Raw genomic sequence first — 16,017 nt, forward strand, 5'->3', positions numbered from 1 at the left:
ACGCCCAGGTGTGCTGGCCACCCCTCCTCCCCACCTGTCGGGCCCTGTGACATCCTTGATCCCTGCGTTGGTTCTCCTAATGACCGTAAGCTCCCGAAGGGCAGAGACGTTTATTCCGTCAAACATAATACAAATATTCCGGACACTGGATCCCTAAAGACCGGTAGCCAGTAGGTACGTCACAAATTGAACAGGGACGACGGAGCTGGTGAGCCACACCTCAGGCAGGAATTGTGTTTATAGGAAGAGAGTGGGGGCGCGGTGGGGGGGGAGGACCCCCGCCGCGGAGGTTTCCCCCTGCAGAGCCTGTCTCTGCGCAGCACTTCTCACTGGTCCTGGGCACCCAGGAGGCCCAGCGAGGGGTTCAGAGTTCCACTCTGAAGGAAGAGCACCCCAGATCCTAACCTGGCCTCAGCACTTGGGTAACCGTGCACCCGAGGGCAGGTTACCCTGCCCGTCATCCTTAGCTGCGCCCTCTGTCCCTGCGGTAAGAATGCCACCCTCGAGGGGTAGCTGGGAGCCAAATGAGTTAGTGTCAGGCCGAGGGCATAGCAGATGCTCAGTTAACGGTGATGTGCTTGTTGCTGCTGCTCAGGCCGTTGTTAGTACTGTCGTTCATGGGGAGCGTCCTCTGTCCAGAGGGTTTCTTCCGACCGTGTCCTCTCCGGACTCGAGACGTGCCCGCGGCTGAGCCTGCCCGCGCTCCTCCCTCGAGCCCCGGTCCTCACGCTGTGCTTTCCCTCCTCAGCAAGCTTCGCGGGGGCTTGTCCTCCACAGCCCCGAGTTTGAGGACGCTCTGGGCGCCCTGCTGGTGATGGCTGCTCCGATGGCCCCTCACATCACCTCCGAGCTCTGGGCAGGTAGGTGGGCGCCTCCTTGCCGGACCGGTTACTCCTCCCCAGGATGCGCCCGGGCCTCTCGCTGAATGTGACGTGGGGCTGGGGTGTCCTCAGCCAGGGGTCCAGTGCTCGGCACTGTCCTCGTCTTCTGCTCTGGGTGGTGGTGCTCTCGTGGTCGCCGCCGCCGCCAAAGGGAAAGGCCCTTCCCCGCTTCGGGAACAGCGTGCCCAGACCGATGCCGACACTGGTGTCGCTGCGGCCCTGAGTCAGGCCTCTGCACCGAACGGCGATGACTCACCCGGGCCCTGCAGCAGGCGCCTGAGGCTCGGGCGGGCTCCATGTGGGCGCCCCTCGCACCCCTCGGAGCCCTGGGGCTGGCGGGGGGAGCTGTGTTTCCCACCCGCTCCTGGGGGACCCGATGCTTGGGCAGGTGGGGGACGGGGTTCGGCCAGGAGTGGCCGTCCCTCGAAAGCCCACGGCAGGACTGGTCCGGGCACCTTCGTCTCGGGGAGAGCCCTCGAGGACGTTTTACGGGGCGCACTGGTCGTTCCGAAAGGCCATCTAGACTCTCTGCATCTTCCTTTAAGAAATAATGTGAACATTCTTTAAGCCACCTTCTCTAACGGTTTGTTCTTTTTCTTTCCTCGTCTCCACTTTTTGTAATTTTAACATGGAACTACTTTATAAAATGCCGTGAGGTTTATAGTCTCTTTCTTGGTTAGAAGACAAAGAACAGAATTTATTTGCCATTAAAGCCTTTTGCCAAATCAGCCACAGTCCGCCTGGGAGAGCGAGGGCAGTGGTGGCGTGGGTCTCTGCAGCACCGCAGAGTCCAATCCTGGCCGCACGGAGGCCTGGGTGGAAGTGCTGTGAGCAGGCGCCGTGCGGGAGGCCGTGCTGGGCTCGGCCCCCCAGACCTTGCACCGGGCAGCCTCCTGTGCCTCTTGGACGTTTATTTAATAAATGAGCTCCTGGGAGACACACTGCTTTTATCCGGGGCCTCTGAGAAGCAGCAAAACTCACAGCAACGCTTCCCGAAAGTGTTGCCCAGAAGCCGTGAGATGTCGCATGAAACGCATCAGTTCCTGAAATAGGTTCTTTGGCCATACACTGCAAAACACGTCATTGAGTGGAAGCCCCTGCTCAGCCTTTCAGAGACCGAGGTGAGCTGAAATGACGCGGAACCACAAGAAGGAAGCGGTGAAGTGTGTGCTGTCCTGGTGGCTCCAAGTGACAAGAAAGCCACTGCTGGGTGGGTGGTGCTTTGATGCGTTCTGCGGTAGTGATTGATTTAGAAGGAGGGGGGGGGGTGACAGGGACCTCATGGGGCTGCGTGGGGTCTAAGAGCGAAGCCAAGTGAAAGCCAATTGAAGCAGCATTCAAGATACTGCACAGACAGACAGACAAACGAACAGCTGTGAGATGTCAGGAAATGGCTTCACCAAAGGAAAATACAGCTCTGATCAAAAACACCGAAGCCAAGAGGGACCTGTTCCTAAGGAAACAGAATGAGCACAGCGCTGAAAGTCTTCCACTGAAGCCTGGAGCCCAGTTCCGTGTGCCCTTCGTCCCCAGTCAGGGCGGGCAGCCCCTCGGGGAGGTAGGGGTCCCGGGGGTGTCAGATGTGCGCACTGCTTCGAGGTCAGTGGTCTTGGTCCAAAGCCTGGAGGGTCTGCGCTGACACCGATGAGCCTGCAGTTGTGTGGGCGTCCCAGCCGCAGGCCCCCAGGAGCACGCTTGTGGGAACAAGGCGAGTGTATTCCAGGGGAGTCCATGGGCTTCTGTGGGCAAAGGCTGAAGCTCAGTGGCTTGACCCTCTGTCCATCTCCTTGGGGTTACCAGGGCTGGACAAGGCACAGTGGGGTCAGCTGCCACAGCATCCCCAAGTCCGCAGTGTGTGTGTGAGGGCAGGCCTGAAGATGGGCACTGGGACACCTGCCGCCCACAGAAGCTGTGACCACCCAGCATGCACTTCCAAGTGGCGTGGCGACCTCGCCAGCTCTTGGGGTGGGAGAGGGGTCTTGATTCGGTTCTTTCGCAGGAAGGCCGGCAACAATGGCTCTCCCAGAGGAGGGAACGGAAGAGGGTGGGCATGGGCCCAGCTAGCCCTGCACCGCAGCTCGTGGGCCTGTGCTTCCCAGCCTATGCTTCCTGGCCTGTGCGCAGACCTCTCCACGGTCTTCCCAAGGCCAGCCCTCCACCTGTGTCATGCAAATGGTGGGTGTTTCTACTTCCCTAAAAAGAGCAGGAAGGCACAAACACCACACAGACCTGAGCGAGTTTCTGTTCCTCTGGCAGGAGGCCCCACGCCTACCGACAGGGAAACGCTGGCGGGCCCAGTTCGCTGTAAGTGAGCATCCTGACTGTTCCGGGAAGGCCGCACTTCCTCACTGTTTTAAAGCGGAATCTGTGAGGGTCTCTGCCCAAAACCTTGGTGTCCAGGTCCTTCCATCTGCCAGCATCCTGTACAAAGCCATGGGGAGGTTTTGGAGTTCTTCCTGGACAGCTGGGTCGCAGGGCCAGCCGTCCCAGGCCAGCCTGCTGAGCTAAAGAAAGGATTCTCTCCCTCCATGACCTCTGCCTTCTGTTCAGGTGTGAGTCTTAACAGGGCCCTTCTGCGGAGCAAACAGAGAGCTCCTTCCTGCTCTGCCCAAGGGCACCGCTGTCGGAAATGCAGCAGGTCTGTGGGCGAGCTCGAGAGTCCCAGGGCACAGCAGGATGCAGGCACCTGTCTGGTACCTACTGGACCCGCAGGCCCTGAGGGGCCATTGCTGCCCTTGGACTGACTGGGCAGCACAGGGCGACCAGAGTCCCGGACAGGAACACGTGCAAAGCTACGACACACAAATCTGAGATGCTGGCGTGGAGTCGGCTCGGAGGTCCCCGGGATTACACAGGCCGGCGCCGCTCTGGGCCGTCTGTGACGGTCTGCAGCGAGCTACAGGGCCTGCCACTACGGGCACAGTCGAGACGGGACGGCTGCTGCTCGGGTGGCGAGTCTGTGGGCCCACATGGGGCCCGGGTGTGCCACCTCCTCACAGACGGGGCGCATCGAGTCCCTCGTGGTGAACCATCCTGAACGCACCTCTCGGGTGATATGTTATGAAAGGGAAGTCACAAACCAGTGGGACAAAGAGTGTGTTGAATAAAATTGGATTAATGTTTTTTCACATTGGACACAAAATAAATTACAGATAAACTCAAAAGTTAAATGGGGGAGGAAAGGAAACCTTGAAAAGAAACCGGAAGAAAAATCTTGAACTGATCTTACGTCATGGGAGAACTTTATTTTCAAATGAAGTTTTATCTTTTCAAATTACAAAAATACTAAATGTTCCTTTTGAAACCTATTAAATGTTTAAAGAAAAGAAAGAACACTCACACTTATCTCTCCCAGGGAAAATCATGGCCACTATTCTGATTTTTTGCCTTTCGACCTTTTATCTGTTCATACAAATTTTTAATAAAACCACAGTGCTAGTTCGGCTTTGTTTTGCCAGGATGGTTGTACAAAGAAATATTCATTACATACATAACATCACCATCCTTCAAAATAAACATGTTTAGAAATGCTATTCAGTAGAACTTGATTTTTTTCCTACATTTTTGGCCTTTTACAGATTTTCTGCAAAGAACATGCAGTATTTTTGTCCTCAAAGAAAAAGACAGAAGCTTGTCCCTCACAGCAGAGTGTCCTTGGGGCTGACACTGTGGGCATCACCGCCTCTGTTCCAACCTCGGCCTGAGCCCATCCCCTGAGCAACAAGCCCACCCCTCAAGTGCATCTCCTAGTCTCAAGGCTAATCACAAGGGGGCAGTGGGCGCCGCCCCCCCTTGTTTCTGCTGCCCCTGCATGAGGACCGTGCAGTTGGGCCCAGGGGCTGTCCCAGCTCAGGCCCCTGGACACGCTACTTGTGCCCCAAGACCTGTTCTTCTGACGTGTGTGTGTGTGTCCTGTGCGTTCAGGTGCATCTCTTGTGCCCGCGAGATCTGGAGGCTTTGACACCTGAGCCTCCCTGTGTCAGACTCCCTGGGCCAAGTCCTGAGCCCTGACTGCTGGCTGGGGCTGTCCCACGTGTGCTGAGCAGGGAGCGTGCTGAGTGTGGCCACCTCAGCTTTGGGGGCTGCACCATGAGGCCCCGTGGGGCGCAAGACTCAAGCACAGTTCTTGTGCTTCTGCATGTTCGACCCACCCTGGCCAAGGACCGCTCTCCCCAGTTTGATCCCTGGCAGGAACAGCTTCCAAGAGGAAGCTGGAGACCCTGCCGAGGAGGCTGAGAGGCACTCCCTGCTGTCCTCAGCCTGTTGGCTCCCCCGGCTACGGGGAAAGGCCCAGTTGGTGAGACCGCAGGAACCCACGGACCAGACAGGAAGTGAGTGCAGCTCAGGCCCTGCTCTCAGGAGCACAAGGTGTCCCTCCACCAGCAAAGCTGCAGCAGCCAACGCCAGCCAGCAGCTGCGTCTTCCCAGATGCACCCTCCAGACTGCGTGCCCATCTGCCCTCCAGCTGTGGGCACAGTCTGAGGAAAAAGCCGCCCATCACCGGATTCGAGGGACATGGAGCCCAGGGGGACCGTCTCAGGGCACATGAGTTTTTGTACACACGGGGTTCACGAAGCCTCGAGGTCACGATGTAAGAGCTTGGGAGTCTGGCCATCCTTGCATAAGCCTCTAAGCCTCAGTTTCCTCTGTTGGAAAGTGGAAGTGAACACGGCGTCTGCCTTTACCTGGCGTTGGAGGAACGAACGCGCTGGGACGGTGCCAGAGGGGGTCAGACCACTCTCGGAACACAAATCACCTGGGAGGATTAGGCAGGCCGGGGGTGGGGGATTCTGGGCAGGCTCTGCACCACCACAGTGTGGCCTCAGGAGCCTCTGGTCCACTCGGCCTACTGTGTTGGGGTGAACGCTTTTTGTCCGGCTGCCCAGAGCCTCATGCATGCTCACTGACCCTCTCCCTGGCCTTGACATTGCAGGCCTGGCACTGGTGCCCCGGAAGCTGTGCTCCCACCACGCCTGGGATGCTGGTGTGCTGCTCCAGCCGTGGCCCACCGTGGACCCACAGTTCCTGGAGCAGCCCGACGTGGTACAGATGGCCGTCCTGGTGAGTGGCTCCCGTGGCTCCCGAACTAGGGCCACCCTGCCGGCCAGGGGGTGGTATAGGGGTGGGGAGGGCATGTCTTATCTGTCTGGGAGGCCCTGGCAGGCCTCTCTGGCTGTCCAGCCCTCAGCCCAACGCTCTGTCAAGGCCCCCATGCCATGTGGCAGAACCTCTGCGCAGCTTCCTTCCCCCATGACCTCGGTCATTGCCACGGCCAGACACGGAAGCTGCAGCACTGCACAGTGTGATCCGGCTCGGCTGTGCCCATGTTCCCTATGCCCATGACACGGGCCGTGCCGGATTCGAGGGACATGGAGCCCACAGGGACCGTCTCGGGGCACATGAGTTTTCGTACACATGGGTTCATGAAGCCTCGAGGTCACGGTGTAAGAGCTTGGGAGTCCAGCCATCCTTGCATAAGCCTCTAAGCCTCAGTTTCCTCTGTTGGAAAGTGGAAACGAACACGGCGTCTGCCTTTACCTGGCATTGGAGGATCGAACGCGCCGGGACGGTGCCGGAGGGGGTCAGACCACTCTCAGCACACAAATGACAAACCCAGGGGCCCAAGGTGAGCACTGACCTGGCGGGGCCCTGGGAACTTTCCGGACGCTGGCTCAGTGGCCCCGCACCACAGCCCTGCTGTGATCCCCGCCCACCTCACAGATGAGGCTGGTGGAAGAAATGGGGGCACAATGGGGCTTCATCGCTCGCTCGGGGAGTGCTGGTGCCGCTGGAGTCAGCATCGCTGCTCCTGGAGTCGGCACATTGGAAAAAGCATGGTGAGGAAGGGGCTGCGGGCCCTTGGCTGTGAAGGAGGAGCAGCATTTCCTTTGTGGAGGAAGGGAGCAAAGGCAGGGAAAGCACTGGGTGGCGCTGGGACAGTGAGCCTGGGCTGTACAGGGGCACAGCAGGGCGGCGCTGGAGAGCAGTGGGGAGTCTGCGTCGGGGCAGGGCCTCGGGTGGGTGACTTCCCCACACGCGCCGCAGCTTCCCCGTCTGTAAAGTGGGGAGGGGGTGGCTGCGGTGAGGACTCAGGCCCCCCCAAGGGGGCGTGTGGTGGAGTGTGAGCTCCGACAGCGGGGTCATCGTCCCCAGGGCTCCCCGCATATCCGTGCACAGCGGCGGCTGGGGCAGGGGAAGCCCAGGGGAACGAGGCTGAGGCCCTGGACCATCACCACAGATGACGTGGCGGTGGCAGGGACAGAGGGCCACTGAGTGGGGCCTGGAAACTCCTCCAACGTCCGACAGCCGCTGTGTAGGATTTGAAAGTGCCTCTTCCCCTTTGGAAGCTCCAACCAGAGGGCTGTTTTTCATTTAACCAGTGTCTTGTGCCCAGGGTGGGCGATGCACGTTCGAGACCCACTCACTCAGGAGGGACTGCCCTGGGTAAGCTACCGGGGGGCGTCCTAGGGAGCTGGAAAGCATGAGCAGTGGCCAGGGCAGCGTGGGGAAGCCCCCTGGGCGCCCACTGCACACCCAGAGGTCACAAGGCCTCCCCCGGGTCCCCCCTGTAGACAGCAGTGACTTAGCTGCCTTGGACAGGCCTCGCCCGTGAGGGCTGAGGGTCAGCCCCCGGCCCCGGGAGGCCGCTGGGCCGAGAATCCAGGCAGGGCCACTGCTGTGCTACGGCCGTGCATCGAAGGGACCATCCGTTCCACCACCCTGGCTGGGAACCTCAACAAAAGCAGAGGAAGTAAGACAGCGAGCTGGTCACTTGTGTCAAGGTTATATCACTTCCTTCCCTCCCCCACCCAGGGGCTTCTGTCCTTAAGAGAAAACTGAGGCCTGAGGCCCCACCACTTGTCGGTCCAGGCCTGAGAGCCACCCGGAGTCTGTCCCCCGTCAGAGAACACGCTCTCCCCCAGGACCCCACATCACGGCTGGTGGCCAGAGGAGACCCGGCCCTGGGCCTCTCTTTCCTAAAAACAAACAAACAAACAAACAAACAAACAAAAACAGTAAGAACAGAGACGGGAGGGCCAGTACATGGATTCATTTTCCAGTGCACATCCCGAGAATTCCATGTTTGGGGGTTCCCAGGACTTCACAAGGGACATGGCTTTTGTATGGTGGGGTGGGAGGTCTCTGCCAAGGTCTCAGTCAACCCAAGCACGTGGCCTTGAAAGAAGGCAGCGTCTAGTGACTTGGAAACAGGAAAGGAGAGCAACCAGAGTCCTCCAAACAGCACTTCCGAGCGCACCAGCTCTGGAACACAAAAGCCCAGCATTGTGGAGCCTGGCTCTACTTTGTTATTAAAAACCCCGGCATCCAGGATATTTCGGGAAACAATGCTTTACTTGTGCCCCACGCAGTAAACTAGGCTAATGCAACCGTAAAAATGACACTGAGTTCCACAGAAACCTGAAAAAAACGAAGTGGGTGCTTAAGGTACACTTGATGACGCGCTTTCAGTGGAAACTTGAGAAATTATCCCTGGTAACTTTTCATTACACGGTGACTGTTTTCCAAGTGAAAAACAGGGGTGTTAGCGAAAGCAGTTGAAGTGCTCACCGGAGCAGTGGGGAACAGGAGGTGAAGGGCGGCTGTTCAGGCGCTGTCGGGGCCACAGGGCACTTCCACGGTGGTGGTACCGGTTCATCTTTGATGCCAAGTTGGTCCTTGCCGAACTGATACTCAGCGAGCGCCCACTGACCCCTGCAACTGTGCTGGTCCGCTTTAAGCCAGGGGAGTTGCTTGTGGGTGTAGGTCGAGTTTCCAGGTCCTCACCGACCACCCATTTCTGGAACCAACCCTCAGAAAGAGAAGTGGACGGTGGTCCCCAGAAGTTAGTCCTCTGGAGGCCTCGGGAAAATCCTCAGTGGCACCCCTATGGCTGGGTCTGAGCTTAGATGCAATCCCCAGGGACACAGCCGCAGCTGTCACACACGAAGGGTTGGGGGGTAGGGCCTTCCCCGGGGCTGCAACGGGGCAGCTGGTGCTGCGTCTCCCTCCTCTCTTCCCCGCATCCCCTCTGCCCCCGGCAGACACAGACACAGCTGGCCCTTCGCAGGAACTGGGGCTGGGTTTCGGGCCGCCTGCCCCTCTCAGTACTCTGTGTCTCTGGCTTGTTTCCACAGATCAACAACAAAGCCTGCGGCAAAGTCCCTGTGCCCCAACAGGTGGCCCGGGACCAGGACAAAGTGCACAAGCTTGTTCTTCAAAGCGAGCTGGGCGCCAGACACCTACAGGGGCGAAGCATCAAGAAAGCCTTTCTCTCCCCCAGAACGGCCCTCATCAACTTCTTGGTGCAGGAGTGACGTGCGGGGCAGGGACCTCGGGGACCTCCGTCCAGGCCTGGGCAGCAGGAAGCAGTGCTGGCCCAGGGGCAGGGGAGACCCAGATGTCTTGAACGTTTGCCTCTGTGCCTGTGTGGTGTGGCCTGGTGCAGGGGTGAGGTGGGGCAGAGGAGGAGCAGGAGCAAAGCGGGAGGCGAGGGCACGTGACCCCGTGTGAAGCCAGCGACGTGCTCCTGGGTGGGAGCGGAAGTGCGGGGAGGAGCACCTCGCCTCTCAAGCAGCAGCCCCAGTGCTTCCGGATCCCAGGAATCCCACTGCCCTCGTCACACCCAGGAGCAGGAGGGCGAGCTGAGCCTCCACACAAGGGCAAGGGCAGCGTGAACAGCCGCTTCCAACAGGCGACAGAGCCCGGGCACCATGGCAGGTGGGCTCCTCACCTTCCGGCTCAGTGGGAAAGCCCTTTGGGTCACGTCCACGTACCCCGCAGGTGGAGTGGACACTGGGGGCCTCGGAAGTTGCTCTGAACTGAAAGGCAGCATCCCCACTGCTCCTCAGCTTCACCTTGCAGGTCACACCCTGCCCGGCCCAGCCGGATGCACCCGCCAGGCCTGCTCTGGGGCGAAGTACCACTCCCCACCCCGAGTGAGGAGCTGCGTTTGCTGACACCCCCTCGGGATAGAAAATGGGCTGCATAGTGAGGTGGAACCAAGCTGCTCCCTATCTCAGAGGGAACCAATCGCGTAGCCCACAGCAGCCCACCACAGCCCATGCACGTGGGCCCCAGATGGCGATGCCGCCATTGAAACCGTCCCAGAGCCAGCTCTTGGGAAAAGCATCATGTCACCGCAGAGACATGGGACAGATGCCACCAGGGCGTGGCCTCTGTGTTCAAACCACAGCAGTCTGGCTGCCAGGGACAGGGATGGAAAGGGACCTGCGTTGTTGACATATTAGGATAATCCTGGTTTTACGTCCAGGCAGCAATTCGGTGCTCTCACCAGATCTGGCCAGAGCCACTGATGACTATTTAATGGAGAAAGTGGAGGAGAATCTGGCCATTTTGTGATGCTGAAAATATGTTTGTTCCCTGATGCCATTTTTCTGAAGTAGCCTCGGATACAGTTTTCCCTGCAGTTCAGCAGTTAACAGATGACTTTTTTTAATGTAATAAAAGGTTTGTCATGCATGACTTCAGGACATCTGCATGATCTTGGACTGGCTACCACATCCCCACTCAGGGAGTTCATCGGGAATGGACTGAGGTGGTCTGTCGCCGTCAGCAGTGCTGGCTATGAGCCGGCTCCACGTGGCTGTTATAAAGAGCGGTGCATGGGGAGCAGTCAGGCCCATCAGCAATGGTGGTTAAGTCACTGCTTCTCGAACTTGGCCCACACTTGGTGCTGTGCCTGGTCCCCGTGCCCAGAAATCCTGGTTGAGTGAGCCGGGGTGCGCTTGGGCATCTGGGAGCTCTAAGCGCCCCACAGGAGGACCACTGGACTAATGGGTGCATTTGAACCCTAATATCTGGCTGGTCCTTCCTGTCCCTAGTCTTCGGTTTCCGTACGATGAGGCTGGTCCAGAAACGAAGCATGATGAGGTGAGCAGGGAAGATTAGCATCAGAGGGGAGGCAGGGCCCAGACCCCTCAGGCAGGCCTTCAAGACGCCCCCAGAGCTGGCCCCAGTGCACACAGCGCCGTTCCGCCTGCCAGCAAATGTGTATCGAATATAGCGAACAGATGAGCTTATTTGGTACGAGGAGTGAAGAGTGTTTTTGCTGGTCTTGTTTATTCCTAAAGTAAGCCAAGTGGTCTTGAACTTGTCAACAAGATGAGGGTAGGGAGCCCTTTGCCCATAATCTGGCCAGAGCATCGGGCCAGGAAAGCCTCGAGGCTACTGGATTGCCCAGTATGGCTTTGGAGACCTTTTTCTGCAAGAGGACAAAGCTTTTGAACACAAGGGCTCAGTGGAACTGAGAGATAGGATAATGGAAAAACTGAACCGAGAGCTCTCCTCCCCGGGGGCGGGGAGGTGGGGTCGGAAATGAGCTCAGTTCTTTATTAACTGCCTTCATTAGGTCAGCAACTGGGCCCAGCAAGTTCACTTGGGTTATGTCATCTCATTCCCACAAAAACCCTGGAGGGAAGGAAGTATTTTCTCATAAATGTGAGGAGACCCAGGCTCCAAGCTTCTGTAATTTGCTCCATTTCCACAACTAACAAGTAGAAGAGCCAGGCTCCACACACGTGTCTTCTGGCCTCCAGACCCCCGTACAGCCCCCTCTGTGGCCAACTCCCCTCACCCAACCTTGAGTGACGTGTGACCATCAGGAAAGGGGAGACATTGGCCAAGAGCCTTCCTGGGGCACCCTTCCCACAAGGTCCCCAATCCTGGGAATCTGGGACATGCGCCAGTGCCCTCTGGATGGGACTGAGAGGCCAAGAGCACAGGGGTGGTTCCATAGGGCTGCATGTGCCACCAAACCAGTGGACGACGCAAGCTCATGGTCAATGCCAGCGTGGTTTCTGTCAGTGCACCAGGAAGTGCTGCCCGGGAAGCCCCATAGCAAATGGCACCACAGTGGCCACTCACGTCTGCGGAGGAAATGAAATTGGCCCGTGAGACCCTGCAACAGTGAGTGGGGAGACCGCCCAGCCATGCCTCACCCAGCCTACACTCCCCTGAGGGAACTGGTTAAGAAAAACAGGGCAATTAAACAACTTGTAAATATGGAACTTCGCTCATAAAGCAGTGTGTGTATACAGTGCGATTCCGACCCTTCCAAAGAGAAGGGAATTTGCCCACACATCACTGGTTAAGAGCCCCACGACCGATTTTTCCCCTTCTGTTTACTTGTGTGCATTTTCTCATTTTTTGTGGCCGTGTAGTATTTCGATAATGGGAAGAACACATCCCACTGTGCAATTTTGTGAGGCTCCTGAGGAGCTAAGGACGCGTCCCCGTGGTGTCCTCTGTTCCCCCTGTCACGGTGTCCGGCTGCCAGTGGAGACATGCGGGGAGCTCCCTCTCACCTCTCAGCCTGACGGTCTGGCAGCCTGAGGACAGAAGGACGGAAGGTGCCACCCCTTCCTGGGACTTTCCTGTCCCCAGAGGACAGACAACACACCATGGCGGCGTGGGCGCGAGCCCTGCAGTCGGCCAGACCTGGGTCCTGCAGCTAAGCAGGTCACTTAAAACCTCGTGGCCTAGGAAAACCAGGGAACTGCTCTGAACCTTTGTTTCCTCCGCTGCAAAAGGAGTAGACTAGTAAGGCCCTGGGGTGTGAGATCAAATGAGACTGTGTGTGCAAAGCACGTGGCCTATTATAAGTGCTCAACAAACGGAAGCGGCTTGTTAACGATTAGTCTCGCCTGAGGAAGAATAGACTGATGTCCGCAATGGGATTGTCTTCAGTCGGAAAGAAGGGAGAGTGTAGGGGCAGCTGCATCCCAGGGGTGAGTGCCAGTCCCGACCGCTCTTGGCCTGCGGGAGGAAGAAGAGATTTAACTGGTAAACGTGGAGATTCTGGACCCAGCGGCAGGACCTGCCTCGTTACACGGAGTTTTCACCTCAGGCCCCGTCACCTGTTCTTGGAGCCTGATTCCAGCCTCCTGGTGAGTTTCCGGGAGTCCCACCCATGTGACAGCGGCTCCTCTCTGGTGCCGGAGACCTTTTCCATACATGGTGACCAGAGGCCTGACCTCCCAAACCTCCCTTAGGCCCCTGATGGCCACTTGCTTCTGCCTGAGGACACGTGGGATTGTGACATGGGAAACAGTGATCCAGGGACGGGAATCTAAGAGCTGGAAACCACCTTGGTGAGCTCAGCCTGAGCCCTCCCAGGAGGTCTGGCTTGGAGGCGGCCTGGGGTGCCCAGCGTGGAGGGGTTCCCTGGGTGGCCTCTGTGTCTCCCTCAACAGCAGCTATTGGAAGGGGACCTTGCGGTTTTTTTTGCGGGGGGGGGGGCTCTCAGCTGAATGGATTGGCTGCTATTCTTGTGGCTCTGCTGCCTTGGCTTTGGGTTTACTGACCGATGATGGCCTGAGGCCGCTGGAGCAGAGGGCTCAGACATCTGGCTGGAGGAGGCCTGGGGCCAAGTGGGAAGTCCACTAGAGACCCGTGCAAGTCCAGGGCCTCCTGACAGGCCAATGTCCAGGGAAGAGGGCCTCCAAACCAAAGCTGAGCATCAGAAATTGGCTTTGGGTTTTGTTTACAGGCAGTTTGGTTCCAGAACTGAGCGCCCAGAGGAGGGGTTATAAGACCACCAGTGCACTCGGAAGTGTGCAGCCTGGGACTGGCTGCCTGCCCTTCCTGCCAGGCTAAGGAGGGCGTGACTCCTGCCCCCACCCACCTGGCCTCCTGGGCCAGCTGTCCCATTCAGCCTCCCAAGGGCAGCCAAGGTCACGGGTCACCCTGTGCACCAGCACCATACAAGGGACTTTGCCGCTGCTCTCAAATTCACACATCAGTACCACAAAGTGGGAGTCAGGACCCACATCCGTGTACAAGGCAACCGAAACCTAGAAACGTAGCAACCACGCAAGTCACCACCGTGGACTGCTCAGGCCAGCATTCAGTCCCAGGTCTGCCATTCTGTGCACAGCCCCTGCTTCCTCCATCGCTCCCTCCTCCCTGCCTGGGAGGAAATGCAGCTTGTTCCTTCCGTCCAGGGGATTCTGAACCTCCATGGCCCTGCAGACTTGTCCCTCCTTCAGGGAGGGGCCTCGGCTTTTGTACCCTGAATGTGTTTGTTTTGGCTTTGCCCACCTCTTGGAGAGTGGGGTGGGGATAACTTCCTGGGCATCTTGGAATGAAGGGACCCCCACTGGCTCAGGGAAGGATGCCAGAGAAGATCACAACTGAGCTGTCAGCAACCAACACATGGCAGCTGGGGACAGGCACAGCAACCTGTGACAAGGGTCTGCAGGGAGCACCCGTGGGAACGCCCACAGGGAGAGAAGGCAAGTCCCAAAGCCTGAGAAGCCGTGAGTCTGTGGGCGAGGAAAGGCTCCAGACAAAAGCCAGAGTCCCAGCGGAAGGGGGTTGCCGGACGGAGTCGGAGCAAGCCTGATGCCAGGGGCTGTGGCTCGGTCCCCTGTCGTGGGGTTCAAGGCCATGCACACGACCCAACAAGGTGGCGCTTCTCTGCCTTCCACAAATGAAAACGGGCTCATGTGGCCTGTGACTTGCCTGAGACAACAGTAAGCGATGAAGTCTCCTGACCCCCCAGTCTGTGCTCATTTCAGGCACAGCACCCCTCTCCCTACTTTTCAGAAAATCCCAGTGCTACTGCCAGCCAAAGTCAAGCTCAGGAGGTGAGCTTTCTCGACCATGAGCCCCGAAAAATGAGGGGAGTTCCCTCTCCTCTTCCTCCCTGGGAGAAGAGCAGGCAGATCCCGTCTGTTTCCGGGCTGGGTCCCTGTCTGATCCCAGAGGGTGGGCGGCTAGAGGCTCTCATCCAAGGGGATGAGTCTGAAGATGGGAATCTGGGGTGAGCAATAGTGAGCAAGGGGGAGTCCTCCCAGGGTGCTGGTGGGGAGGGGAGCGCCCAGATCAGCCAGGGAAGGGCCAGTCCTGTGGGCAGAGGCCTCCGGTCCAAGGGTGGGCCAAGGGTTGTGCAGAAGTGTTGACCTCACCCCAAGCCCCCATCTCATCTGCAGACATGCCCCACGAGGGAGGGGGCACAGGAATGACGAGGCCCCCGGGGGAGGTGGTGGCCAGGCCTGCTGGAGTCATGGGCCTGGAAACCAGCACTCGTGACTCACGGCCCTGTGCCTCGGCCCTGAACTTGAATTCCAGTTGTTTGACCTCTGGCAGAGTGTGCCCGCGCCAGACACGCGGCATGCAGGAGCCACCGCCCGTGCTTCCCCGCTATCAGCACCGGTGATATTTACCGTTTCTGGAGAACTAGTTAAGTGCCAGCCCCCGTTCTGAGTGTTTACCACAGAAGGGGCCTTGCTCAAGTCTCACCTCAAGAAGGTAGCAGAGCCAAGAGTCTGGCCCTGCTCCACCTCGTTGCTTCCCAGAGGCCTTTGTGCAACCCAGCCCTTGAACCTCCTGGATTTGTCCAGATAGTCCTGATTTCTGACTTTTCTGCCAGTCACCCCCAAAGTCCCCTGCCCGGCTCACACTGCCCGACCTGTGGCCGGGAGGACTGGCCCGCCGTGGGTGGGCACCTGGGTGAGCGCGCCCTGGTGCTCTGAGGCACCCAGTGCAGCCCGTGCCCTGGGAGAGGTCTGGGCTCCCTGTGAGCCTGGGGCTGGCCACTCCCAAAAAGCCGTCCTCTCTGGGGACAGAGCCTTTTTTGGGCCCCATCAGTGGGACCTAGAAGTCAGAGGTCAACTTTGCTCAACATCACATACCTCTCAGAGCCCCCTGTGGAAGGGGCGGTGGGGAGACCTGGCCTGGCCTGCGGTCGCAGGCAGAGCTGCCCGGCCCTACGGCAGCTGGGCCAGCGCCTTCCCCAGATGTTCTCTCCAATCGTGACTGAAGAACCTCACCTGGAACGACTGATGGGGTGGTCCCACCCAGAAAGGGACTCACCTGCTATGCCTGCTGCCGCTGAGACCTCGTGGCTGCTTTCAGAACCAGGAGAGTCAGGCCTGGGGAGGGGTCCTCCTTTTTCGTCCGACACTGTGAGGCGAGGGGGACTGTGCCATGGGTAGAGTGTGTGCTGTGGGGTCAGTAAGGGAGGTGGGGCCACCCAAGGGGTGATGTCCTTCCCTGGGCCTGGCCTGCTACTCTGTCAACGTAAAGGCGAGTCCCTTCCACCAGAAACGGCTGCGGCAGGCCAGGCCCCGGCAGCTGCTGCACACGGACAGGCTCAGAGAAGTAGCCGAGAGGA

The 16,017-nt window shown here is 58.6% G+C and overlaps 1 protein-coding gene and 1 long non-coding RNA gene across 4 annotated transcripts in view; one reads left to right on the top strand and one right to left on the bottom strand.

Annotated features, from left to right (window-relative positions):
- The window catches only part of LARS2 (leucyl-tRNA synthetase 2, mitochondrial), a 111,217-nt gene extending 101,909 nt beyond the window's left edge, over window positions 1-9,308 (top strand). For 2 of the 3 annotated variants that reach the window (XM_053669320.1, XM_053669321.1), the window contains 3 exons: window positions 749-860; window positions 5,815-5,942; window positions 9,017-9,308. In XM_053669320.1, coding sequence (XP_053525295.1) covers window positions 749-860; window positions 5,815-5,942; window positions 9,017-9,196 — 420 coding nt within the window. In that variant the 3' untranslated portion in view covers window positions 9,197-9,308. Of the gene's footprint in view, window positions 1-748; window positions 861-3,137; window positions 3,914-5,814; window positions 5,943-9,016 lie in introns of those variants that run through there. The other variant, XM_053669322.1, reaches the window with a different exon arrangement.
- LOC128628027 (uncharacterized) overlaps window positions 9,301-16,017 on the bottom strand; it is a 29,629-nt gene continuing 22,912 nt past the window's right edge. The window contains exon 6 of the long non-coding RNA XR_008392345.1: window positions 9,301-12,656. This is a non-coding gene — a long non-coding RNA (uncharacterized LOC128628027). The remainder of the gene's footprint in view (window positions 12,657-16,017) is intronic.

This window comes from Artibeus jamaicensis, unplaced genomic scaffold, assembly GCF_021234435.1.
Source record: "Artibeus jamaicensis isolate MK-2021 breed Jamaican fruit bat unplaced genomic scaffold, CSHL_Jam_final contig_519, whole genome shotgun sequence".
In the NCBI taxonomy this organism is placed as follows: Eukaryota; Metazoa; Chordata; class Mammalia; order Chiroptera; family Phyllostomidae; genus Artibeus; species Artibeus jamaicensis.